General features: G+C 43.0%; 2 protein-coding genes across 5 annotated transcripts in view; one reads left to right on the plus strand and one right to left on the minus strand.

The window, feature by feature from the left end:
- Positions 1-26,533, minus strand: part of RMI2 (RecQ mediated genome instability 2) — a 50,055-nt gene that overhangs the window by 14,040 nt on the left and 9,482 nt on the right. The window contains exons 1-3 of one of the 4 annotated variants that reach the window (XM_061376080.1): positions 22,281-22,428; positions 16,264-16,565; positions 1,822-2,126 (exon numbers count right to left, since the gene is read on the minus strand). In XM_061376080.1, coding sequence (XP_061232064.1) covers positions 1,822-2,057 — 236 coding nt within the window. In that variant the 5' untranslated portion in view covers positions 2,058-2,126; positions 16,264-16,565; positions 22,281-22,428. Of the gene's footprint in view, positions 1-1,821; positions 2,127-16,263; positions 16,668-22,280; positions 22,429-26,533 lie in introns of those variants that run through there. The other 3 variants (XM_061376081.1, XM_061376082.1, XM_061376079.1) reach the window with 3 other exon arrangements.
- SOCS1 (suppressor of cytokine signaling 1) lies at positions 16,816-19,907 on the plus strand. The gene is made up of 2 exons (XM_061376077.1): positions 16,816-17,018; positions 18,923-19,907. Exon 2 carries the CDS (start codon positions 18,998-19,000, stop codon positions 19,619-19,621), a length of 624 nt encoding a protein of 207 aa, XP_061232061.1. The 5' UTR covers positions 16,816-17,018; positions 18,923-18,997; the 3' UTR covers positions 19,622-19,907.

The following is a 26,533-nucleotide window of genomic DNA, read 5'->3' on the forward strand; positions in this document are numbered from 1 at the left end:
CTACTTAGTAGTCAAGAGACCTTCCAGAAAATGAGGAACCAAAGTTTGCCTGCCCTCTTGCCAAGCAGGAACACAAAGCTCACTTGTCCACACACTGAAGAGGTCTTCTATGCACTATCAGCTGCCCCAGCAATGCTCTCCTGGCTTGCTCCATTTTTAAAGGACTGCCATTCTTCGAAGACCAATTTTTGAACAGCTCATGAGGGGGAAAAGCCTCAGACACGAGTCTGTAGGCAACAGTTCCTTACTGGCTGCTTGCATGGCATACTGGCTGCTTTGGATCTCCTTTCAGGGAAACTCGGCTCTCAATGTGCACCACAGAGAACCATAAATGGGCCCAACACTTTATCTTAGAAACATCAAAACTCTGTAGGGCAATGCTCAATGTTGTGGCTTTTAGCCTAACTAATTAGATCACCAAACAGTCTGTTTCACAGCAGGGCTTAAATCCATGTGCTAATTTATTGCTCAAGCTAGAATAGACACTACTGAAAATAACCTGGATGATAAAATAACCAGATGACAGCAAGAATTTTCAACAGATTGACTGAATACTTTCACATTTGCAGCGATCATGCTGACTCTTTTCTAAAGATCAACTCGTGACGGATAACAATAAATAATAACAGAAAGATAGTAACGATGTTTGGAACTCTGAGCCTGTAATTACTTGAGCAGTAATATGCTGGAATGCTTTTACTAGAAGTCTTCAGCATGCAGGGATTAAACCATGATTTTGCCGTCCAGCAGAGGGGGCTTGGCAGTAAGTTTTCTAAACACAAACCCAAATGGTTTCTTTGGAAATTGAGTAATACTAAAATTAAACTGACTTTTATAGGAACTTGCATAGGGTTATAGATAAAAACAGAACTTCCTACAAACAAGAGATGGAAATATAAATAGACACAATTCAAACTGAGTGTTGTTCTGGCAATCTTTGTTTCCCTTATTTCTCAGTGTGGCTTTTCTGTTTTGGCAGAAAGCCCTTGCAGTTATACCTTACAAGCACAGTGTGCAAGTAAAGAAGCTTTTGCTCCTAATTCCTTTGAATAGCTGAGTGCAAGTTCCTATGAAACCTGTCCCTGTAATACATGTACAAGAAAAAAAAAAGAACAGGGAAGACATTGAGGTAGACTCCTGGTGGGAAGTTTTCCAAGCTACCACAAAGGTGTGTATTTGAAGGCAGGACATGTCATCTGACTGGTCCAGGAGTTTAGGGCACGGTTATCTAATTATTAAATTATTCAATCTGGATGGCCACAAGAGCCACTGGCAACCTCACAATATGGGTGAGACCAAAACCATGGATGTAATCCAAGGTGGTGGTGTACGGAAGCACATTTAAAGCTAATGCTCAGTGTTAAGTTGCACACTGTGTTACTTTAAGACAAAAGAATGACACAAATTTCTCTTGAAATCAAAACTGGCTGGTTAGTCTTCTGGTAAATTCCTGTTTTACATGGTTAATTGAATTTGACCCCCAGATACTGTTTCCTTGCTCAATTTGTTCACATAGAAGAAAAGTGCAGGCAGGTGCATTTGAATACCTGCGAATTATATTTGTTTATTAGTTTTGATGAATAGTGTTTTACTAGTGTGAGGACTTGAATGGCGCTTGTCAGTCCTGTTCAAAATCTGATTTTTTATTTCTAGTGAGAAATAAAACTAGCTGCCAATTTTAATGACAGGTTCTGGTAAATGTAATTATTTTCTCCTCTGTGGCTCCAGCTTCTGGTGTAGGAGATATTGAAAATAATGATGCACTAGAGTAACTTAAAATGAAGTTCATGCCAGATGAAGCAGAAGGTGCAAATGACTCACCATGACCAATAGGGCTGTAACACTTTCCCTGGCTGACGTGAGCAAGGTTGTGCTGTCACACATGCAGCAGTGTCCCCTCGCAGGCATGCTGGCAGCTGCAGCCCTGCAGCAGCTGGGGCCCTGCCTCTTAGCCCACCTCGCTGGTCATTCTGGTGAGCTCTTCTCAGAAGGTCAGGTCTCAGCAGCCACTCCCTGTCTGGGGGGTACAGGAGTTGCCTCCCACGTAGCCCAGTCATTTTCCTGAAGTACTAATATGCTTCTAAAAAGAGTGCGTGGGTGAGGAGGAGGAGGAGAGTTCTGGTCACCTGGTGAAATAAAACTATCATTTAGTGTCGGTACAAGATCTAAAAGTTAAGACCTAAAGTTAAGCCTTCTCCCTGGAACTGTACTGGTGTAATACATACCACCGTATTTCTGACAGAAAAGATGGGCTTGGAGGGTTACAGCAGCCCACTGGGAGGAGAGGGATGTGACGGGTCACTGTGTGTCCTCAGTCCCCAAACCAGGATCTCAGTCCACCAGCTCTGCTAGATGGTGATCCCCAGCACCTCCTGTTTTTGATTCCCCTTATCCATAGCACATCTGCAACACTTCCACCCATTGCTCTCAGTCCCTCCACTCCTTGGACCTGGAGTCCTCCACATTCTTTACTCCACTTCTTCTCCAAACCCATTTCAAAACCTCTGCCTTCTCTATAGAGCTGCCTTTTGCTCACAAAATAAAAACATCCAGCCTCCCACACCAGAGCATCCCTTCCATGACCCAACCCTGGGCTACATATCCTATCTAGACCTTCCCTTTCTGCCTGCCTGGAATCACACCAGATCTTCTGATCCGTTAACACTCAGGCACCCCCTGCACTGTCCCTGCCTTTTACCTCACTCCCTAGTGTCAGGTCCCCCAGTGCCAGCCACTGGGTTCCTTTGGCTTCTGCAATAATCTGAGCTCCTTCCTGGCACCAGCTCCTTGGGTATCCCCTCCTTGGGTGCACTTGTAAAAACTCTGTCTCCTGCTTTTCAAATGGAGGATTTCAAAACCTAACAAATCTTCCAGCATTCACAGCTGTTAAGAGCAGCAAAAGAGGACTGGTCTAAAGGAAAGTAACTTGGCTTTCATGAAGCTGATGCACCACATAGCACTGCCCTGTATAGTACTGGAGAGGACTGAGGAAGAGAAAAGAGAAGAAAGGTGGGCAGTTATGGGAATTTGCAAGAAAAAAAAAAAGCTTCTACTTTGATGTTATGACCTGAGTCAAAATACAAGGAGGCTGAACTTCCCGGAAAGGAAGTTCACTAACAAGAAACCACAGATAACTTTCAGATGCTAAACTGAAAACTCTGGAGGAGAAGATAGACTTTAATTCTCAGAATAAAATCTGTACAAAGGATACTTAATATCAGAGAGAGAAAGAAAGCAAATGACAGATAGCATCTTGAAACTAAAAGAGGTATTCAACAGAAATTACAGGAAGCAGTTAGAAATTATCAGGCTGGAAAGCAGAAAAAAAGCAAAGAGCAGAGTAAATTTTAAACCTGGGACATTGGGATTTCTTCACACAGCGAAAGGTCAGGTGCAGACAAATTCCAGCAGTATAATGGAAGAAGCCAATAAGGAGTTATCAAGGACTAGCACAGAGGGAGCACAGTCAGATGGAAAAAATAAGCAATAGGACTGTGAACTGGAAGAGATGAGACACACTAGATGAAGAAAGAGGAAAGAAAGGAGCAACAGAATAAATGTCACATAAGATAAATAATAGCCCATTCTAACACAGCTCATGGGAACCTGAAATCTCCCAAATCTGCTTTATTAACTAACAATGCCAAGTTCAAAGCCATGTGGGCACAGAACTTTTCACATGGAGAGGCAGGTTCAAAATGGAGTAGGGAAAGAATTACTGTAATAACAATAATAATGTACCAAAATTATGAGCCCAGAGGAGTAAGATGACATCTGACAGCTTTGTACGTAAAATATTCTAGGGTAGGTAAGACTCTAGATGCTGCTGACCAAAAACTACTAGACATACTAAAATTTCTTCATATGAAGGTGCTGAGGCACTGGCACAGGGTGCCCAGAGAAGCTGTGGCTGCCCCATCCCTGGCAGTGTTCAAGGCCAGGTTTTACGGGGCTTGGAGCAACCTGGTCTAGTGGAAGGTGTCCCTGCCTGTGGCAGGGGGTTGGAACTGGATGAGCTTTAAGGTTCCTTTCAACACAAACCATTCTATGATTGATTCTGTGACTGCTATTTCTGTATTTTAACAAAACCATAGTTTCTTCAACCTCAGTTCATCTTTGCAAAAATGCTAATTCTTTGAAGGCACAATAGTACAGTAGAAAATGTAGAAAACTATAAGCAAATACATAGTCGCATATTCACACACACACTCTTTAAAATAAACTCCCCAGTCACTCCTGAGTCTTCTTGCACATGAAATGAAAACAAGGAAAAGTCAATTTTTAGGCCACCGAGAGATGCAGGTAAGAGCCCAGTTAAAGTGTGTTAATATAAGTCCCAAAAACTTTCACATGAAGGTCTAACAAAGATCCAAGCAGACTGTTTAGCAGGCATAGGTCACTGATAATCAGACAGCTTAACAAGAAATACAGTCTTGTTGGTCTACTGTGAGATCATTGACAACAAAAAATGATGGGTGATATGGTCAGTTTGGTTCCCCCAGAGATGAATGGAGTTCTCTTGATAAAGTGCAAAAATAGAAGTAAAAATACCCAAGTAGTAAAGGGTGTCTGAACTGAGTTCCCAGTGACTGCTGGCAGTTGAGTCACAGAAGGTTCTTGGACATGCAGGGGAGTTTTAGCAGGAAACCGCCTACATTTTTATTTACAGCTCCACTTCAACTATGCCACTCGACTCAGCTCAGTAGATGATTTTTATCACTCTAGATGTTGTGGATGCATTTGCACAGGGACACTTTCCAAAAGGCCACGTATATTTAGCAATGGTTTTTCACAAGGTGTCTATATATTCATTTTAGATGGAAGAAATATCACTCCATCTACCCTTCTACCTCCAATACAAAGGTACCTTTTCTCCATCCACTCTGATTTGTGACATACTTGAGCCTGCATGCATGCTTTATGTTGATGTGCTGTATCTGTTTAGAAACTAGCATTCTGCCCCTGTACACCTTACCAAAAAAAAAATAAATATACACCTGTGTACACTTACGGTAGCACAAAACTACTTGTCTTCAAAATTTGGGAAATTCTGGTGTCTCATCATTACTCTTAAGTAAGGCAGGAGCTCAAAGATGCAGAAAAGGTGTGGAAAACCACAGTTCTGTCAGCCTATCCTGCCTCAGCTCAGTGAGCTCTGCATTCAGCTCCTGGACACAGGTACTGCTCTCCCACATACAGCACATTATCTTTCTGGCAATTAATTGAAACAATAATAAGTTTGTATAAAAAACCCCATTCCATAATGATAACAAAGTTTCTTTTTATACTTTCCTCCTTTGCAAAATACAGAATTATCTACAGAAAACTATGTTAAAAATTGTAATTGCAATTTCCAGCCCTTAAAATTCAGGCAGGACATTCCTTCTCTTTTCCTGCAAATTCTGCCCCAGTTTTGTGCAAGACTTAAAATCATGCATCAGCAATCCCATGTCATTCAGTGCACAAATGTGGGAGTGGGCAGATTTCAGGTTACATGTGCTAATGTAAAGCTGATATTGTTCAATTTTTCAGTTCTGGGCTTTGTAAACCACATAACATCAGTGCAGCGTACGTGGCAGTGTGCAAGGTGGGAGGAAGGTTGTGGTATGTGCTGTACTGAACTGCAAACTGCTGCTTAGGAGAACAGAAGAGGAAATAGGGTAAGGATTCTCTGGAACAGTGATGGGGCCTCTGCACAGCCCCATGACTGCAGGAAAATCCCATTTGCAGAGAGAAATGGCTGCCGCATCCCCAGTGATGAGGACTTGCTCCATTCATGGTGTGCTCCTGGATATAGTAAACCCAAGTACAATGCCACAACACAGACCCTCCCAACCTGCTTCTTCCTGCACATGCATGCCATCATATTTTCCCAGCCCTGGAAAAGGAGGCTGGGAGGAGATAAGGGAAGAGACATAAAGAAAAGATGATACTTCAGTTGGACCCACTTCTCTCTGCATATACCAGTACACAGAAAAATTTATGCAAATTAGAATCAGCCACAGGACTTCTGGGAAGTTGTCAGTGACACTCCGTGTCTCAAAGGTAAGGTGTGAATGAAATAGAGGGAAGGCTGTCAAAGCTGTTTCTAAATAGCCAGTAAATATATCCAGTTCCATCCAGCAGCAATTGCAAGGATGCTAATTCTTGCTTCGGCAATCCATGTTGGCAGCTTTGAACACTCAGGATCACTTTTCGGGTTTTTTGCCACACAAAACACTGTGGCTCATTTTTAAAAGCAGATTCAGCTTTATTCATGCCTTTCAAGTACACGTTTGAGAGATCATTAGATGCAAAGCATAGAAAGGATGCTGGATGAATCACAAGAGAAGATCTGTTTACCACAGCTTTGCAGGCTGTACCATTCTTGGTATTTCATGCAGTGTGTCTGTCACATGAAAAGGATTCATATGTGATCTGAAACAACTCGGTGAGCACAGCACCGTAAAGACCAATGAGTTTACCTCCCCAGACTGAAGTCTAGTGTTTCCCTCTGCCTCCCAAGTCACATCCCTTCTACCACCACCACAACCACATGTTGGCACAAAATGAACAGAAAATAACCACACTCAGATATGCCTGCCACCCGCTAGTGGAAACTGGGAATTCACTGGAATTCAGGGAACTGGAGGCAGATCACATGCATTAAACTTTTGATACCACATTGAATTTGCACAGTTGATATTTTAGTTTCCATGTATGTTGTTCAGTTTCCCTGAAACTAACCTTTATTATTTTTTTTCTGAAAAAAAGAAAACAAAAAAGAAACCCCCCCAGTCTTTTAGGGGGATCAGAAACCAATTTCAGGAAAGCCTACCAACTTTGATGGTAAATGCAGCCACTGAGAGTAAATGTATTCTCTTGCGTGTGTGTGTTGGACTAAGTTTTTCCTTTAGTTTCATACAGAAACACAGGAAGAAAAGTGTAGAACACTACAAACCTTACTGCTGGAATGCCACACTGCAGACTTCTCAGTGGTGAGCAATTTTTACTATAGCCCATGAGCAAGCAAGAAGTGAGGACATGGGGGCTTCTCCAGTGCTTGAAGCAGGCAAGCTGTTTTACCTGGAAGGCCTCAGTGCAGGGATCCTCTGCATTACTCCACAGGCACAGTGCACACGCCTGCCCTGGGCTTCCCAGCCTGTGGCCCAGTGGTCAATGACTGTGCTGGGGAAAATGGGACACTAGGAAGGAAGGAACAAAATATAACAGGAATAAAAAGCCATAACAAAGGGAGGAAGATGGAGGGACTTATGGGGTATCCTTTCAGCTAATTTGTAACATAAATGTATCTAGAAGTGAGCTTCAAATGTCTTTGGTTTTAATTTCTTCAAAAATAAGCTGTTTTTAGCGGCAAAGCTGAGGTCTGAACCTCACCACTCTATGCTGGGTGCAAGTCGACTTTTCCATTTTGATAAAAATCTCCTTTGATAAAAAATCTCCTTGATAAAAAAATCTCCTCTTGGAGATCTTAGCCCAGCTGCCACTGGCAGCATTTTGGATGCAGAAATCAAGTCTAACATGAAGTCCCATTTGCATCCTATAGCCACAGCATGTCATAGAATCATAGAATGGTTTGGGTTGGAAGGGACCTTAAAGCTCATCCAGTTCCATGCACAGGGACACCTTCCGGTAGACCAGGTTGCTCCAAGCCTCATCCAGCCTGACTTTGAACACCGCCAGGGTTGGGGCAGCCACAGCTTTCTCTGGGCACCCTGTGCCAGTGACTCAGCACCCTCACAGGGAAGAATTTATATCCAACCTAAATTTACTCTCTGTCAGCTTAAAACCATCCTCCCTGTTCCTATCACTACATGCCCTTGCAAAAAGTCTCTCTCCAGATTTCTTGTATCACATCCATCATATTAAAGAACCAATATATACTACAGAACAAAATGTTCACTTTGCTCAACAAAGAACAAAATTCCTGAGAAACCCCCTAAGAACACAGTACTGTTACTGTGTTTGTATACTGCTATTACTGGAAAACTTCTCAAGGGCTCTGATGAAGCTTCTGCCAAACTTTCAGCAAAAAATCCTAAACTCACAAAAGATTTCCTCCTGTCCAAAGCATGTACTGTAAGCATGCCCTTGAGAAGCTACTGGAGCATTTTTAATGTACCCAGAAATTATGAGTCTTTGGCAGACTTCTGAAGCCAAGCAAACCTCTCAGGATATGAAGGACCTTGTCTGTAAGTGCTTCACTTTGCCATGTGTAAAGTCACAGCACCATAGGAACACGAGAAAGGTACTAACTGGAAAATCCATACGCCCTGTTAGTATTTTAACTCATCCCTATAGACTCAGGGAGAGGAGATGTAAACCTGTTTATATTGGAAATAATGAGAGAGGCACAGTATTTAAATTCAGAGTCAGCAGCTTATTGGTATTTCTTGGTAGTACTGTAGTAGGTGCTTTATTCCACCTGTTTGCCTATAAAAGTTCTTAAGGGAAAAATCCCCAATACTTGACACTTGAAGCATTATAGCTACTTTTTCTTGACAAGTTATCAGCCAACTAATCTGAATGTTTAAACTGGTGATCAGAGAAATCTAATTATGGAACATCAGTCCTAAATACATACTAAAATAAGCAATCACCTTAAGGCCACATTAATTTATGTTGGATGGGCTGTAATATCAGGAATATACAGATCTTTCTGTTTAGAAGCAAACTGAGAAAGTCATGGACAGTTCTGGTACTGCTGCAGAAATTGAGAGGTTACTCAGGCCATGCTCCAAATCATGGAATAAGACAGAGCCAAACAGGAGAACAAAGAACTAAAGAGATTTACAAATCTAAATTGTTTACATATACAAATAGCTGTAGCCACCTTACCAAAAGGGTTTTATTTGTGAGTAAACTTGCATTAGAATATCATGTGGTTTGAGGTCATTGCATGTCAAATTCAAGAGGGTTTTGAAGGTCACCGTGGCAGGCTCAATTCAATTACTGTATGTGACTAAGTCTAATGCTTCCACTAGACTCATTATCAGACACTTTGACAGTATTTTGACGTTATTATGAACTGAAATAGATCTGCAATTGAAATACAGCATGGCATTTCTTTTCAATTTAAGACAACAGACAACAGGACTTCTCACAGTGTCAGCAGACAAAGCTACCCTTAAAAAGTGAGTCACCCCAGACATCAAACCTTCCAACAAGAGCAATGCAGTCGGATGTCTCCAGAACTCTAGAAGGAAATCCTTCAGGCTGGGCACTCTTCCCACTTTCATATTCTCAATTACCTAATTTACTGATAGGGGATATCAAGGCCTGCATGCTAAGCTGCACTGATTTTACATAATGTAATATTTCTTCTTAATTAATCTAAAGCATGTGTGGTGAGGTCTTTATCTAACTAATATAGATCTTTCTAAAATTAGAGAATGCTTCATTAATATCACCAGATGATGTTTCTAATTTACCACTTTAACAACAGATGCCAACAATTCTACATCTAAAGGACTTCTATCTTGTGTCAGAAATTGAGAGTTTATTCTCCTGATTCCTAGAAATTCTGCTGGAGCTGGTATATGGTGAAGCTAATCTATTCTGAACACAGCTTTTTGAGTTCGCATGTAAAATTGGCTGAGGTTGGCAATAAATCTGGAGAGGGAGAATGAAGGAAAAAATCCAATTCTTTTTCCACAAAAGCAATTATGGTGGGTAGGTTAGGGTTTTTTTTGCTTTCCTTTTCTTGCCAAAAGGGGAATTAATATTTGCATGCAGAAGTAGACTGTTGGGCCACCTACCAGGTCCCATCCTTCCTCCAGGGACAGGGGAGGAACAGAGGTCTGGCTAATTTCTCAATACTTCGAAAACAGAGAAATTAACATTCATATTAGCCTTTTCTTGCCTAGATCTTTGCAGACATATTTTACCTAAGTAGTCAAGGACATAAGAGAATAATAAAATCTATATAGAATCTATTCGTACAGTGGCACAAGATAGGCACATTCACTAGTTTCTATTTGTTGGTTATAGGAGTTATTAGATACTGCAAGACCCTAATATATTCCATCACCATAAGAGTTTGGGTGGTTTATGATTTTGAGATTTGACAGCAGCTGTAAGAAGGATCTGTCAGTTAACATAGATTACAATCACAGTAGGAATACGGAGGTCAGCATATCATGCGGGAGGAGTGCCCACAAAAGACGTTTTCTCAAGGCTGAGTATTAATAGTAGTTTACCCAGGTCTGAGCTCCGTAAGTTCAAGTATTAAAAATCCAACCAAGTCATCTCAGGGTCTCAACCAAGTGTCTCAGTGCATTGTGAAATACGATTGTCCATCTAGATGAAAAACTTTAGCTTGGACCATTGAGTCTTTCTACATTCAAGGAAACACAACTGAGATCTGGGCCAGTTTGACCATATTAAGAATTAATTTTAAGCCATTTCTGTAGACAAAAACCCAAAGGCAAGGGAATATTTGAGTCACCCCAACCATAACAATCTCCTCATGAGCTGATTATGGCCATGAATGAAATGCATCAAAAACTGATTTCACCATCTTTGAATTACTTCAGCAGAAGTTCAGCATTTGCATGTGGTTTGAATAGATGGAATTGTGGGAGCACCAGAACAGGCACCAACATCTGCAGCAGCAAATGCAGATTTTGTATGCAGGTCTTGTAAACCATGCAGGACACAATCTAAACAGGCACTGAAAACAAAAAGAAGTGGTAAAAAATGCCTGTAAGTATAGGAAACCATAAAAGCAGAGGGTAAAGATACCATTAAAATAGTAATAAAGATGCACTGGAGGTCTTTCGGGATTATGAATTTATGTTTTGCTCCCCAAAGCTTATGAACTCCCCTGTTCTCTCTTTATAGCCAGCATCTGTTTCCCATATTATATGGCTATATAACTGCATCAGGACTCTAGCTGCATGTGCAAGCAGTAAGCTCAACTCCAAAACACACAGCACAGTTCAGTGCCTTGGCTGATTTTCCCTGTGCAGTGTTACCACACTCCTTCATGGGCTTGGAGACATGAGAACAGAAAACTGAAGAAACAGAGAATGTGACACCAAGAGAAAGAGCCACTGGGGCAGTGATGGAGGCAATAGAAAGGGACCAGAGATCTCTCCTGGCTGAGTTTGGAAAGGATCACTCTGGTACTGTGGTAGCCAGACTGAAGTAAAATTAGCAGTTGGTTCTGAAATTCAAGGTCTATGCTCATCCATCCAGCAGTGAAACCTCTGTGGTCCAGTAAGTGTATCTGGAAGCCAAACTACCTTCATATAGTTCTGCTTTAAAATATCCAGTTCAGTATTTATAGCAGCAGTTTCCCTGTATGAATGGCAGCCAGCTACCTCTGTAATTAACACCAACATTATTTTTAGGGATCCAAAGTTCCTCCATCAGTTGTAGAGTATGCGCACACACACACTCATCCCCCTACCCAAGCAACACAGATTCCTCATTCGTATGAAAGCAGGCTGCTCTTTCACAATGCTTTTACCAACAATTTCACGCTTTCCTTTTTTGTTTCTTTTCACTCAACTAATTACCAAGAAGGATGTCTAAACTAGTGAAATGCAGAAAACCCAAACCACATTTTATATGCTTAATTGTTCAGCATTTGAATTAATGAGACTGATGTGAATCTTGATTTGACTTAAGTAATATCAAGAAAAGAACTTCCACTGAACATCAGGCAGGGTCCATTTAGTCTGGGCTCAAGGAAACCAGAATTACCTGTGACAGAAGAATAAACAATTCCATAATAGCCAGTTTAGAAAGAAGCCTTCCTCACAGCCTCAGACAGTTATTACTTATTTTAAGAGTTTGTATCTCTTACAGAGATATATTTTAAACAATGTGGACTAATGAAAGGCACTTCAGGGGAGAGAGAGGCTCAACTTTTACTCAGTTTTAGTACACAGATAAGCTTAATCTACTTCCAAACACCACAGCTTTTCATCCTAGCCAGTAGACATGCACTTTCTCACAACTAATACTCAAAGAGATCCTTTTTAGAAGATAAAAATCACAAATATCCTTGCTGGATGGGATCCGACGTGCACCTTATCTGCAGAACAGCACAAATTCCAGTTCAGACAGGAATTACTAATTCTGTAGTGACTGACTAGCCCTTGTCTAGGTATAGGCATAATGTTTATCAACACTTGATTAAAAATTGGTGGCATCTCAAAATTGATTTTGTTCTTGGCAACATGACTTGTGTATGCTGTGATAACTGTGCCATACACACATCATTCTTCAATGGTAATTAATATCAGTGTAAAGTGAGTCATTTTATAACCATTTTACCTGGAAGTAAATGACTAAAAGAATAAGATGAGCTGTATTCATCAGGTCTACTTTTATTATCTCTTAGAAAATTATAGTGTGGATAGTATGGACAAAGAGATGTGTAAGGAAATGTCAAGTCATGATAGTTACATCTTTGGGGCACTTCCTATTTAAATATTTCAGACTTTGACCTTAATACCTTAGTTAAAATGGGTGACAGAGGTTCACATCTCTCAGTGCTGCTGGTTTCAGTGCATCTGAAAGCAGACTCAAAAGCAGTGTGATGTCTAATTTACTTGCAAAATCAAAAAAATTCCCATTTCAGGGGTTTCGTTTAAATGAAAATTCAGATTCTGGAGAAGAAAACAAAACCCACTAAAACAGGAAGGATGGTGTTGTGGTTAAGTTTCTAGTATGGGGCTCTGAAGACCTGAATTATGTTCCCTTCCTAGCCCTTCTGCAGATTGTATCACTCTCTGACTTAAGCAAATCACTGAATCTCTGTGCTTCAGTTCCCCTTCTCTATAGATGGTGTTGCTGGTTTGCTCATTTTAGGTAATGAGCACTTTCACGTAAGAGCTACCATTTACAGTATCAGCACAAGAGAGGCTCTAACTCAAAGCACTAATAATAAAATATGTGACCTTATTTACTGTTCCTACAAGGAAACAGCAATTCCCTATTAATTCCCACACTGATCATCCACTTACTATACCAAATTCTAAACAGTGCTCTATTCCACAGACACATTGGCCTGCCAGTTAATCCAGGTTCATAACAGAATCAGTGTCTGCTTCTGTTCTCAAAAATCAGGCAAAAGCTAAATGGGGAACGCCTGCTGACTGTCAAGCCTCAAGATTTTTGATTTATTTATTTGTTTCCATAGGACTGTCCCTGCAAGTGGAATGAATTCAGCAAGGTGTGGAGTGCCCCATAAGGGAATTTATACTGGGGAATACCATACGTGCTATCACAACCTCCTCCCTCTTGGTGGTTTCACTGGGTGAGGAGAGGCTTGGAGCATAAGGGAAGCTCTCCATGCATTACATTGCTGCTAGTAGCACCAAGAGTGTGGTTTCTGGAAAACAAACTAACCAACAGGCAATTGCCTCCTTTATCCCCAACAGATACAGCACTCTCCTATCTTCAGAACCATGTTTTTTCCCTTGCTGCCTTCCGGCAGACCTTTCCTGGCATCCATATTCCCAGTGTTCTCTCTCTAAACAGTTTCCCTTGAGTCTTTGCCCTCTTTCTAGCCAGTAAGCTGTGCTCCTGCTGCCCAAATGCCTAATGATTCCTCTGAATTTTCCATCATCTTCCAAGCCAATGTTTAAAAAATAAAGGTACGGACTTCTGTTTTTAACAAAAGCTGAGTTTGTTCTTTATCCTAGGCTTTGGAGATTTACTGATACAGCCCTTCAGATCAAATCATTTACATGGGAGAAGGGGGTACCGTATAATGCCTCCCAACTGTTTTCTTTCCCTCCAGACCTTGCCTTTCTTTTCCAAGACCATCAGCAGGGAAGACAGTTTGTTTCTCCACGGGAAATGGTACTTTGCAAAGATGAGAGAAAAAGGCATTTCACAGGAAGGCTTTACTTACCACACAGACTCTAAGTCTAATTCACCTTGCAATAAGCAGTAAACACTCATTAAACTGAGTGACAGAATCCCCTGAACTGGCAGCAGAGCTTTCACCTTCAGTTGTTCCTAGAGTCCCCCTTCGATGGGTGCTCTGCCCAAGAGCTCCACACCAGCTCCAGCTTTATGCTCTGCCCTCTAATGGTTAGGGTCACCTTGTGTCACCCAACCCTGAGGGCATGGAGCTCTTCCCAAGGCCCAGGCTATGGGGATTTTTAGTAGAGGGAGAGGAGGTAAGAAAGGAAAGAGAAGGATGGGAATGGGGGTTGCAAAAGTAAACATCAGTGGTAAAATTGAAGATTTCCCAAGAAAGCTCAACTTGTGGGACCCTCAAGTCTAAAACCCCAGCTCTAACTATCACAAAATCTTTACTCACTGTACAAGTCTCCTTCACATATTATGACTGACAACCACTTCTTCTGGGCAAGCCTTTTTAAGCAGCTTATGGCTAAACTGGACCACTCTCCCTGTGATTCACATAGAGCCAGTATCAAGCTCTTGCAGGCAGCAGCACTTGGCTGCTGGTGTGTGAGCTGGCAGGCTCACTGCAATGCTCTCCTCAGTGCTGGGAGCTCACCTACCCATCCAAGCCCTGCCAAGCTCTGACGTCTTGCAACTAAGTGTTATTACCATATTCCTGCTCAATGAAGAAGACTTTTTGGACAGGCTGTTTGTCAGCTGCACTGCTCAGCACACTGCTGACAGGCTGCACGTGCACCTGAAGGATCTTTCTTTCCCCTGTGAACTTACAGAATTAAAAACTATGTGAGAGTGGAACAGCTTTCCTGGCACACCTACAGCAAGCTGCAGCCAACCTCCATCTCATCTGAGAAACACTCCTACCACTGTGGTGCATTACAGCCATGCTGCTCCACTTCTTAAAGCCACAATGATGGCAGGAGCCAGCAGTAGCAGAAGGTAGCTTGGCAGGGCCCTCAGAGTCTAGGTGAGGAGTTAGAGGATCTGAGCTGCACTTTTGTCTCAGATTTACCTTCTTGTGACACAGTTAAGCACTTTATTATCTCTTTTCTTTGGAGGGGTGGCAAGGAGGAAGGAGTCTTTGTCTTGACTAAGTACAGTTTAAGCTGTTAAGGGCAAGGCCTGGTTGTACAACCTGCCTGAACAAGAACAATGCCTTATACAAAACAGACACTGAATCTCCTTGCTGCATGGAGCACACTACGCCAAAGCAAATACTGGCAAAACATTTCTCCACTATTGCAGGTTCAAATTCAAAAGCAAGTTTCAGTTCCACCATTCCCCCATGTTTTTGTTTTACACAGAAAAGCAGGTGAGCTTCCACAGCTGCTTATGCCAAACCTTGGCTTAAGCTCAGTTGCTCAGAAATTGTTTGAAAGAGGATTCTGAGTACAAAGTGAATCTCTGTGCCAGGTCTTAAAATCAATGGCAAGCTCTGTTTCTCCAAATTCATGACAACTATACTGTCACATGACAGACCATAAGCAATAGATTTTGGTAGCATCATCAGGAATTTCCAGGTTGACCTGTTGTCCACTGGCTGCACATCAATAAGGCACTGTATTGCCATCAGGTTAACTCAGTCTGTGACCACACTGGATTTTGGAAAGAATATTCAGTCTCAAAGCAGGAAATACATTCCCTCAACTTCATCCCAAAGGACAACTCCCAAGTGCTTCCCAGCTTCTGTCCCCTGCAGAATTTGACAGAAACGTTTCCTTGTCACAAGCGCTGTTGACTGCAAGGGGAAAAACATCCTTTCCCTGCTCCCAGTAAGGAAGCATTCTAGCTGCAAAACCCGCATGTCATACTGCATGCCCCTGACCACATGTGCTCTGGAAGAAGTACATAAGTGTAGTCATTGCAGATGCAAGAGTCAGTGGGATTCTTCACGGAGTTTCTGTATTTTTGCACATGCCTGAGCAGATGAATTAACTGTGCAAGGCGCTGATAGGGCCACTTGGCTTCCAAAGAGATAAGGAATAATCGGAAGAACAACTTCTTGGTGTTGTAGACAGATACTGGTTACTACTTTAGGAATCACCCACTTAAGAGAGGACATAAGACACTAGTTTGGTATTTGATGTTTCAAACCTCCCTCTGGGTGAGCAGAACAGCATCTCAAGCCTCCTGCACCAGCTTCTGACAAAGTTTATAAATACAGCTGGGGATTTGAACAGTTACTTTTAAATCTGATTACCCTGTAGAAAACCCCAGGGAAATTCTGCTTTGAGAACTCAAATCCCAGGGTAGTGTCTGCACAGTCCTCTCTGTGGAAGCACCACAGATTTCTCTGAATGCTTTTCTCACTTTAAAATTACTGTCTAAATTTACTCCCCTTCTCAGACGTTTAAGTTACATATTAGATTCTCTCACCTGTTCTGTCCATGCTGACCTTTTAGCTTTGAGGACAGCAGCTATCTTCAAGTTAACACTTCCCACGTGTTCCCACGTCCCTACTTGCTCGCTTTTCTTGCCGTTTTTTCCCCCCCAGGTTTTGAGCTAGCTGCCAAGTCAGAGCCCTGTCCATCACCTACCTCTAGGGTTCCCTCGCCTCCCTTTGGCCTCGGAGCACTCCTGCGCTTGGGCTTCCCAGGCAGCCGAGCCAGCCTGACCCTACAGCAGCTGCCTGCCGCTACCCAGGGGCGCCTTGCGCACCACAGCATTGCTGGCGCTGTCTGGGGAAAAGAAAAGAAAGCGCAACCACTGGTTTAGTCGGACAGAAGACATGGGGTGAACCGAAGACGGGGACACGCGGGGCGGGGCGGAGCCGAGCCGAGCGCAGCAACCCTACCGCCGGCGTTCCCCAGCACTAGCAGCCCTAAGCGAGCTCCTCGGGTGCCGGGAGCCGCGGGCAGGGGAGGGCTGAGCTCGGCTCGGTTCATCCGTAACTCGCTCGGAAAGTGAAAGTGAAGCTGCGGCCACGTGTTTTCGGAGAAGGCAGGGGAGGAGCCGCCGCGCAGAAAAGCGCCGCCGCGTTAAATACAAAGCGGCAGGGATGAGCGGGCCCAGAGCACTGGAGGTGCCGCCCGCCCGCCCGCGGGAGCCTCGGCTCATGCGGCGCCAGGCACGGCCCCCGCGCCGAGGATGCTCAGCCGGCCGCCGGGGCCAGGAGTAGCCGCCGGGCGAAGGTAAGGGAGGGAGAGCTCTTCCCCGCGGGGTTCTCGCGAGCCCAGCGCTCCCGCGCCGCGGTTACAGAGGGAGGACTGCGGAGGCACGGCCAGGGAGCCGTGCCGAGCCTGGTGGCTTTGGGGGGGGGGGTGGTGTCTTTTTGGGTTTTTTTGGTTCTGTTCCCCCCCCCCCCCCCTTTGGCTCAATGTCCGCGTTCAAGACGGAGCTGTCGTGCTCGGTATAAAACGGCGAGAACAACACCAAAGTGAGCACGCAGCGAGCTTTGCACGGCACCCTTCTCCAAGGACCCGCACCCTCCCCAGCAGGGCCCCACGCAGCCCCGGCCCGGAGCGAGCTGGCGGGTGGGCACCGTGCCGGGTTCTGCCCCGGAGGAGAGAAGCACCCCGGTATCGCCTAGCGGCGCTGGCTGTCAGGCTCTGAAGACTGGCGTGCCCCGAGTTTGCTCTGTGCCCTTAGGAAAGGCACTGCAAACTCCTTGGCTACGGACGGTTCCCGCTAGGGAGCCCTGCGAGTTCGAGATCGCGGGTTTTGTGGTTATTTCTCACCAGCGTGCCATGAAATTTAATTTTTGTTAACTTAAATAGTGAGTAATAATCCTGGCCCAGTAATTGGAAAAACTGACATCAGTTTCCTTCGGCTGTGTAAAGAAAGCCCAGTGCTGCTTTCAGCCTGCTAAGTTATTTGCCAGCATAAGGGTTTTACAGCCCTTTTTGCTGTTTCAGGAGGTAAGATGACCTAAATGAAACCAAACATTAAGCTGTTAAATTAGCACAGACAGGAATCCAGCTGTGTGCTTTCTCTGAAATCCTCATTAGCGTGTTACCCTGAAACGTAAGATGGCTGAGGGATTCATTTCTGAGAACACTTCAAGGTTTCTCAACAAGCTGCTGCTGCAGATCTATATCTGACTGTAGGGATAAATCCTAAAATCTATGCTTGCCAGTAAGGTCAAGGCAGTCAGCGGAGATGTATTGAACCACACTGTCAGAGGTAGACATTTCAGGCCAAACTCATTCCTGGTGCAGCACTGCTAATTCCTTTGAAGTAACACGAGGGATGAATTTAGTCCCTCATGCTGAAAGATATATCAATAGGAAGTAATTTAGATTGGGCCACTTAAAGTGCATGTAATACAAAAAAAAGAGAGAGAGACTGAGGAGTAATGCTTTAAGGGTTCATAGAGGTTGACTTGTGTAAGCTAGTGAGGTTGTAGCATTGCCATCCCAAGGGAAAGTTAGGGGAATGGGAAATTGCGTTTTATGGCTGAGCCTCAGGTTAACAGTCGAGAGGAAAGTAGTTTTAGGATTACTGTGTAAACTGGCAGTGGTACAGGCTGCCCTTCCAAATTACACTCCAGTCACACAATGGCACCTATTCACCTTATCCTGTTCCCCAGTTATTCAGGGCCAGACCCTGCTGCAGAGTTTACATTTCCTTCACCCGCTTTCTCTTTTTCACACAGTGCACCAAATAACAATGTTGACTGAGTTGTGACATCAAGTTGATATTGAGGAAGGGAAAGAGAGGTGATGAGAAATTGCTAACTCAGTTGTAAAACCTTGCTCTGTTACCTAAAATACTTGAGAACCTGATAGTGTATACAAGAAAACTGCTCATTGATGTTGTTTGACTCGCTCCAGGTCCCAGTACGCTTTCATGGGCTCATAGCAGAGAAACTGTGTTATCTTCTGTAGCTGTTAATGATTCTTGCTAAATATTTTTGGAGCTTTGGACTTTGCCATCTCTCCTACTCCTGTCAGTTTTTTTGCCCAGTGTGAATTGGCAAATGAATATTTCATTATTTTATAATGGGTGGGAGGCATATGAATGGAAGACTTGGTCATTCAGAGATTGTAGCCACTTTTCTCTGGGGATCTCACACTGTGTTTCTTTGGTATTTCAGATTGGCTGCTGGAAAGCTGCCCTGCCGTAGCCACTGACGCTATGGAAGACCGCATCCGCTGGTCTAGGCTGTAGGATGGTAGCGCACAGCAAGGTGTCAGCAGATAATGCAGTTGCAGCAGACCCAAGGTGTCTACTTGACCCTCCAGCACAGGATCGTTCACAGGCTCGAAGCTACCAGGGCCCAGGCCGGCCTGGCACTGTGCAGGCACAGAGCAACACTCACTTCCGAACCTTTCGCTCGCAAGCGGATTTCAGTAGCATCACTCGAGCCAGCAGCCTACTGGAAGCCTGTGGCTTCTACTGGGGACCTCTGACTGTCAGTGCTGCCCATGAGAAGCTGAAGTCTGAGCCTGAGGGCACCTTCCTCATCAGGGACAGCACACAGAAGAATTGCTTTTTTGCCATCAGTGTTAAGACTGCGACTGGGCCCACCAGCATCCGGATAAACTTTCAGGCTGGGCATTTCAGCCTGGATGGCAGCAAAGAGACTTTTGACTGTCTTTTTAAGCTGCTGGAACATTACCTAAGCTCCCCGAGGAAGGTACTGGTTACCCCCCTGCGCAAAGTCCGCATGCAGCCCCTGCAGGAGCTCTGCCGGAAAAGCATTGTGAAGACTTTTGGAAGAGAGAACTTGAACCAGATTCCCCTCAATCCTGTTTTAAAGGACTATCTGAAATCCTTCCCATTTCAGATATAAGTACAGCATTAACTGTATAGGGACGTGTGAGAGATGCGTGAAGAAATCCAGCTTCCTGGGTTTTTAACCATGTTTGACAGTGAGCAAACTTATTTTTGTAGCAATTTACTGTATTTTGGGATGGAACTTGAACACTTGACTTCTTATGTTTACAAAAACTATTTGCACAAATCTGGGGTTTTAAAACCCTGGCATAATTTTTCTGCCAAGCAGAATATTTTATTATTTTATAATATTTTTAATGACATTAACATAATAAATTTTATTGTGAAAGTTTTAAAAAAAAGTAGCATGTCTGGTTTTAGTTTTAAAGGTTCTGGGTACCTATTCTGTTGATGAACTGCTTACTGAGTGTGTAAGTGCAGACAGATTTCCATGTGGTCCCGCTTTCTCCCCTACTGAACTAGCCTGTGCTAGTCCAAACAGACAGAGGATTCCTGCCCAAAAAGCTTAAAACAGAAAGATGAAAGTGAGTAGAAAATGTCCTCAGGATGAATCTGCCCAGAAATCTAGCTCTCTTCTTCTAAATCCATGAGAGCAGGAACAGTGTGTTAAGAATAGAGTGCTGCATAGTATTTGAAAGAGAATTGAACCATTGGCTGAGCTAATTGCACCAACTCTCCTTGCCTTATTTCTATTAAAAGGCACAAGGCTGTAAGCAAGCAGAGGCTCCTGTTGGACATAACAAACCACATGAATGTCAGCAGGGAAAAATAAAACTGTCCAGAAATGCCATTCTCACACTTGAAAGGTCTGTGAACACCGTGTCACTATGATGCACTGGGGGAAGGATGGCTTAGTTCTCTCTTTACATCGGCATATACAAAATGGCAAAGGTGCAGGCAACTTTAGACTTCAGAAAGAAGTCCCAGATTCCTGGTGATCTACAGAGCGTAGATGTGATGTTTTGAAAGAATCTGTGACAATATCGAGAAAGCATAAGCCTATAGACTTGTAGCTATAATTTCTAATGGCTAAACTTCATTCAAATGAAGTTAAAGTATCAGACTGTTTTTAACTGCTGTTTGTAGAAGATAGTGAAGGCACTACTGGGTTTCCAACTGCTCACAAAAGGCAAAATCTGTGCCCCACAACGCTGTAACTGTAAATGACTGAGATGCCCAATGTGGCAAAATATCACCTGTATTATGATTAAGTGGTTCTGCCCTCCCTCAAGCATTTCCTGAAATCCATGAAAAACTTAGAAAACCAGCTGAACCAAATCACTTAAAAGAAGGCAGAGTCTTTCACAGAAATGTACTCTATCAGCACAGATCTACAGTGCTTACAGTAACTGTAAGCAGTAAATGAAGTCATCTTTAGAGTTTGGAAGATAAAAGGTCTCCCCCTTGGCTGTAATTCACATTCCTTTTAAGCTAAATCCACTTTTACAAAACACTGAGTACGTGTTATATAGTGTTCCTCCCTGAATAATTTGTTAAGTCATTTATAGAATCAGCTCTTAGGTAGTTGATGTTTCCTTTGAATAAATAGGCTACCTCCTCAAACATGACTAAGGATCACTCACAGTGCACTCGACACTGTGAGAAAGGGAAAAAGAAAGAACATACAGACAGTATCACATGATCCTTTACTGTCATGCTTCCCTGAAAATGTTCTTTGGATTGGCTTTGCCTAGCAGTCTCCATTCCCTTGTCAGCCATCCCTGGCTGAGATTAGCGGACAGCATTTCTGCTTCATTCTAAAGCTGGAATTAGTTGCTGAATTATGCATTTTCCCACAGCAGCTGCAAGGATATAAACTGGGGAAGCAGTGAACGCTGTGTTAAGTAGCAGATAAGAAAGAGGAGCAAAGAGCAAAATTACCTGAATGTGAATAGCTTTAAGAAGTTAAACTGGGGGAAAAAAAGTGTCTTTGTAGATTGAAGGCTGCCAAACTGCTGTCAGCAGAGATTGTTACACCTTTCCCTGTCCTCTTTTCCCAGCCCCACACTGTAGTACCTTTAAATCCTTTAGGCCCCAAACTAATGACTCTTGCCTTGCTGTATAAATGAGTGTCCACTTTACCACATTAGTAGTAGAACAAGCACAACGTAGCTTAGAAAGCTCTCCGCTACCCCTGGCAAAACCAAACAAAACTAGACCTAGATATGCAGTAAGGGGCTTCTATCTGAGAGGCAGGGAATGAAAGGCATAAGGATTGAGCCCATTTCATTTTCTTCCTGGCAGAAACAAACCTAGTTTCTTTCTCCCTTTTATTGCTTTAGAGTAAGTTTAGCAGAAATAATCCATATACTCCCTCCTAAATGCCTTCATGTTGTCTTTCATATGAAATGTAAATGTGGGCTAGCTCGGAAAAATATATAATCAAAACTGTAAATAAGGACAAGAACATCAGAATTGTATAAAACGTCTCTTCAGGAAACAGGAGACAAAACAGGCTTGTATTTTAAGCTATGTATTTTTTCACCTGCCTTATTCTTCTTCTCCTTCCTTTCCTTCTCAGCTTTTCTCCCCCCCTTCCCCCCCCCCCCCCAATACAATAATGCAGTGGCCAGGCAGATTCTTTCTCTAGCAGGTGTATGTAGCTTGGTCCAAAGCAGTTAAGAAATCCCTACCCACAGTATGTGTGTTCACGATGTCACTCTGACTTGCCCTCTGTAAGAGGTAATGAAGGGTTCTCTAAAATGTTTGCTTACCTGTATGCACTGACTTAAGGACTCTGTCACATCTAAGGGCCATATTAGAAGTCTCCTGAAGATTTCTACAGTAATTCTAGCTGTGAAATCTCTCATCCTCTGTTTAATAAAGTACCAGCAAGGTCAAATAGGGAATCTGCGGGATTCTGCACCTAAATCAATAGAAACATAACAGTGCAGTGATTTTAATCCTCCGTGCTAAACAGTATGTGAAGAGTGGTGTTTCCAGTCCCTCCCCCGCTTCCCAGCTCTTTCCTGTGACCTTTTCACTCCTGCCTGTGGCTGGAAAGTGAAGTAAATAGTCAATCCGATAAAGGATTACAGAAGAATTTGAGCCATGCTCAGGAGCAGAGCTGAGCAGACCTAAGTCTCTTTTCTGAAGAGACTGCAGTATTTGGTTAGTGGGAACAGATAGCTTTAAAATGGTATCATTTGCAGCATGGCTGTGTCACCCACAGGATCCTGGGGGACTCTGTCCCAGGGTGGGAACTGTGCAGCAGGGTCCTTCTGGGACACTAGCCAGCCCTGCTCCAGCGCAACACTCCTATGACCACAGGCAGCAAGACTGAGGCTTCCTCTCTTCTTAAAGACTGAAACACATGGTCACTTTCAGAGTAGGTTAATTTATTTACCCTGCTGCAGCTGCAAAACACTTGCTAATGAATAGAGCTGATTCACAGAACTGTAAATGTTCAGAGAACGTGGTTAATTTAAGCATGAAGAGTTACTGAATGCTCAGGAGGAGCCTCCTGAATGACACACATAACCTTACCCACTGTGAAGCTGTGGTTACACTAATTCTGTTATGATTGAAGTCATTTACAAGAAATGATGCTTCAGCTGCAGTCAGCACTGATGCTATTTTCAACAGTCAAGAAAAAAGTGTCCCCTAGGGCAACACACTGTATCTAGCCATCAATACTTTTCACCCAGCTTGTACTTAAACCTCTATTGAACAGTGTATCCACCTCCTGAACCTTCTCCTTCAGATCCAGTGTCAGCTTTTCCATTGTGCTGGGCTGTCATTCAGTCCCTGGGTCTCCCTCCACCCCTCCATTCATGGTGCTAACAGCATGTGAGCAATGCATTTATTCATAAATTCCAGCTTTGAGACAAAAGCTGTGTAACAGCAATTTAACCCAGACTCTGCATTATTTTCTGCACAAAATGTAAGCTAACAACTGCATGTGCAGTAGGTTCCCAGGATGTTTCTCCCAGTTGCCAAGAAGTGCTGTTCAGGACTTCTCATCACCAATCACTTGCCTGTTGTCATACTGCTGCACAGTACTCAAATTCTGTCACTGTCTTTCTTTTTCCTCCACAGCTGTTTCCCAACATAGCAAGTTTGCTGTATGTGGATCCAGTTTGCTCTTTGTATCACCATGAAATAACAGAACCACAGGCCAGCAGGGAGCATAAAGAAAAGCCCAAATTCTCCCACATACCTCAGCGTGTAACCACTGCTCAAGCATGGCAAAACAGCAAAGGCCAAAAAGTCAGACTATAAACTTCTGACTGCCAGATGGGCGAGTCAGCCACATGCCAAAAACATTTCCCCTGTGTCTGGACCTCAGTGACATGCTTTGGCTGTGGTTATCAAGGACAAGAATGACAGAGATGATGCTATTGCATAGCAAAGCAATTACCCTATAATCTTCAGCTATGAGAGGAGCAGATATCGTAAGGACGCAATAGCCGTCAAAAAGAATAGAGAAAATAAGCAGCCTTGCCACAAGCCACATTTCCTCAGCATCCTTCAATCTACTCCTCTTGATACTATTAGCAAGACAAAGTAGAATTACCTTTCTGTTGTCATTTTAATCTTGGTTATAAGTATATTTTTTGTAGTTCCCAGCCATGTAGAAGAATGATAAATATAGTCATCACTCAGAGTTCTGTCTCCTCCTGTGAATTATTACATTATGACTTGCTTCTGCTTGTGAGCACAAAGGTTCATCTTCACTAACAGAGTTTAGGGCTTTTTTGTTCCCTACTGCTAACTGAAATAAAGCAACTGTGAAGATTTACTCAATTTTTACTACATAAGATCCACTGGCCTCTGTGCTGTGTTTTTAGATGTCATAATCTCTAGACATGGCTATGGAAGTAAAAAGCTGACTGAGTGGCAAAAAAAAGGAACGATTAGTATGGTTTTAATCAGAGGCTTCTTACACACTTATCTATTGCCAAACACTTATTGCTTCTTCCACAGAAATACCCATTAAATGCCTCTTTCTTCCAGCATATTTAATTCCTTTTTAGTTCTGTATTTGTTACAGGAAAGGGTTAGTTGGTTTAATCTTATAGTACCTTGTTTACACATGATTCTAAATTCTACAGCCTGTAGTTCAGGTTTACAGTGAGATACTCCACGAGGAGATTCAGAATGGTGCTGGGAATCCTGAGAGGACACTCTGACCTGATCAGCCTTGCACTCGTAGTACTGCATATGCTCAGGATGGACACAGAGTGTTGTTAGCTTAATGCAACTTGTGGACCAGATCTAGTGATCATCAGTGGACATTAGTTCCGCAAAGCCCCTTTGCTTATATTTTACTGATACCTTCGTCTAGTTTGACTTTCTATACACAAATAAAGGCTTCAGAAGTTTTACCAGGAATTTTCTGCAGTGCAGAGTTATTCCTGCAAAGTGCATAGCTATGCCTGCTGCGTCAGAGAACATTATCAAAGCCAGTTATGTGCAATTAAACTTAGTAGAGGGTTTAGGCAGACATCCAATCACAACTGAAGGACGTCAAGCACTAAAGAATTTACTGTGCTCTTCCATGTGTTCTACCGGTTAACACACTGGCTGCATTACAATGCAACTTATGTTTTCCAACCATCAGCATGTCCAGCCAGTCACAGTTCTCTTTCCATTTGAGATTCCAACAGCACCATGGCATGAATGCAGGTGGAGAGGGAATAAAGCCCTAAAGTAGATGGCTGGACATTTTTTCTCTTTATCTGACCGAATAGGACTGGGCTACCTTCTTTTATGTAATGTGAGCTATTTGGCACCTGGACTTACTGAGCTTGGTAACAAGGGCAGAAAGACTAAAGTCTTGATCATCAGTCTTAGTTGAACACCTTGGGAAAGGAGAGGAATCTGAAGTTCTTATAAATCAAGCTCCTCCCTCTCTTAGGCTGCTGAAATGCAGATAATGAAGAAACTGTAACTACTGTACTAAAATAAGATGTACAGGCCACACAAAGAAAGACCTGGATAGATGCACCCAGCTGGATAGGGAAGTAGGATAGGTAGTTTAGGCATTCACCTAGAAACTGTCGTATCTCTTTGAATTTCTGTGTTCTGTTCTAGTTGCTTTTCATAGTATAAATGGAAATCCTGGCTCTGTTGAAAAAGAAAACTATTTGTCCCTTTCTTATTTGACTACTTACTGGACTCCTGATACTCTACTCTGGACTTTGAGAAGCAGGAAAGAGATCAGTGGTTTCAATAGTCAAGACACATAATAGGTGAGCATGTTAATGATGAGAAAGGAGAAGAATGAACTCTTGGTAGCAACCAAGAAAAAAATGGAAAAATAATCAGCAAATTTGCAGAGGAGATAGTGGTAAAGGGTGGCTTTGCTGTGATGAATGCTGGGACATTCAGTGGTGGTGTCAGGGGACAGGGAGAAAGCTTGAGAACAGAGACACAAGTGGGATCAAATCTCAAAGTCTGTACTTTTCATGTAGCTATAAAGCCATCCTTTAATTTGGTTACAATGCTCCCAGGTTAAGTCAGGATAGAGTGAAAAGTTACCAATGTAATTGCAGATGAGTATGTTAAATGCTTCACAAGGAGTAAGGCTACCAACTACTTTCTTAGTTCTCCCCAGATTAAAAATTGGTAAACCTTCTTGTTTGACTCTTCTGGCATGTATTCTACATACACAATCTGTTCAGAAATAGTTTTGACAAATGCTTCAGAGATTATTTTAGGTTTTCTGTCCCCCTTACACTCCTATTTGCTTGTACCAGTTCACACCAGCTACTTTAAACAGCTGAGTTAGGTGCAAATAATAAGCTTTCAGAGAGATATGCCTAACTGCCAGGGGGGCAGTTAGCTCTGCAAATGAGGTGCCTAAAAGACATTGTGTGAACCCTTCCCCCTGTTTCTTCCTGGTTCCCAACAAGGCCAGCTATACAAGGTAAAATTTAGTGAGCCATGAAAGCTTTACAAGTATTACATAGCAGTTACTTTCTCTTTAAAACAAAATGAAACTACAGTTCAGTACTTCAATTTT

This window comes from Neopsephotus bourkii, unplaced genomic scaffold (genome assembly GCF_033783945.1).
Source record: "Neopsephotus bourkii isolate Nb327-2 ecotype Australia unplaced genomic scaffold, CSIRO-AGI_Nbou_v1 NB_1706, whole genome shotgun sequence".
Classification (NCBI taxonomy): Eukaryota; Metazoa; Chordata; class Aves; order Psittaciformes; family Psittacidae; genus Neopsephotus; species Neopsephotus bourkii.

What these genes read in the sequence shown, in the direction of transcription:
- SOCS1 (XM_061376077.1), top strand. Translation starts at nt 18,998, where the DNA reads ATGGTAGCGCACAGCAAGGTGTCAGCAGATAATGCAGTTGCAGCAGAC.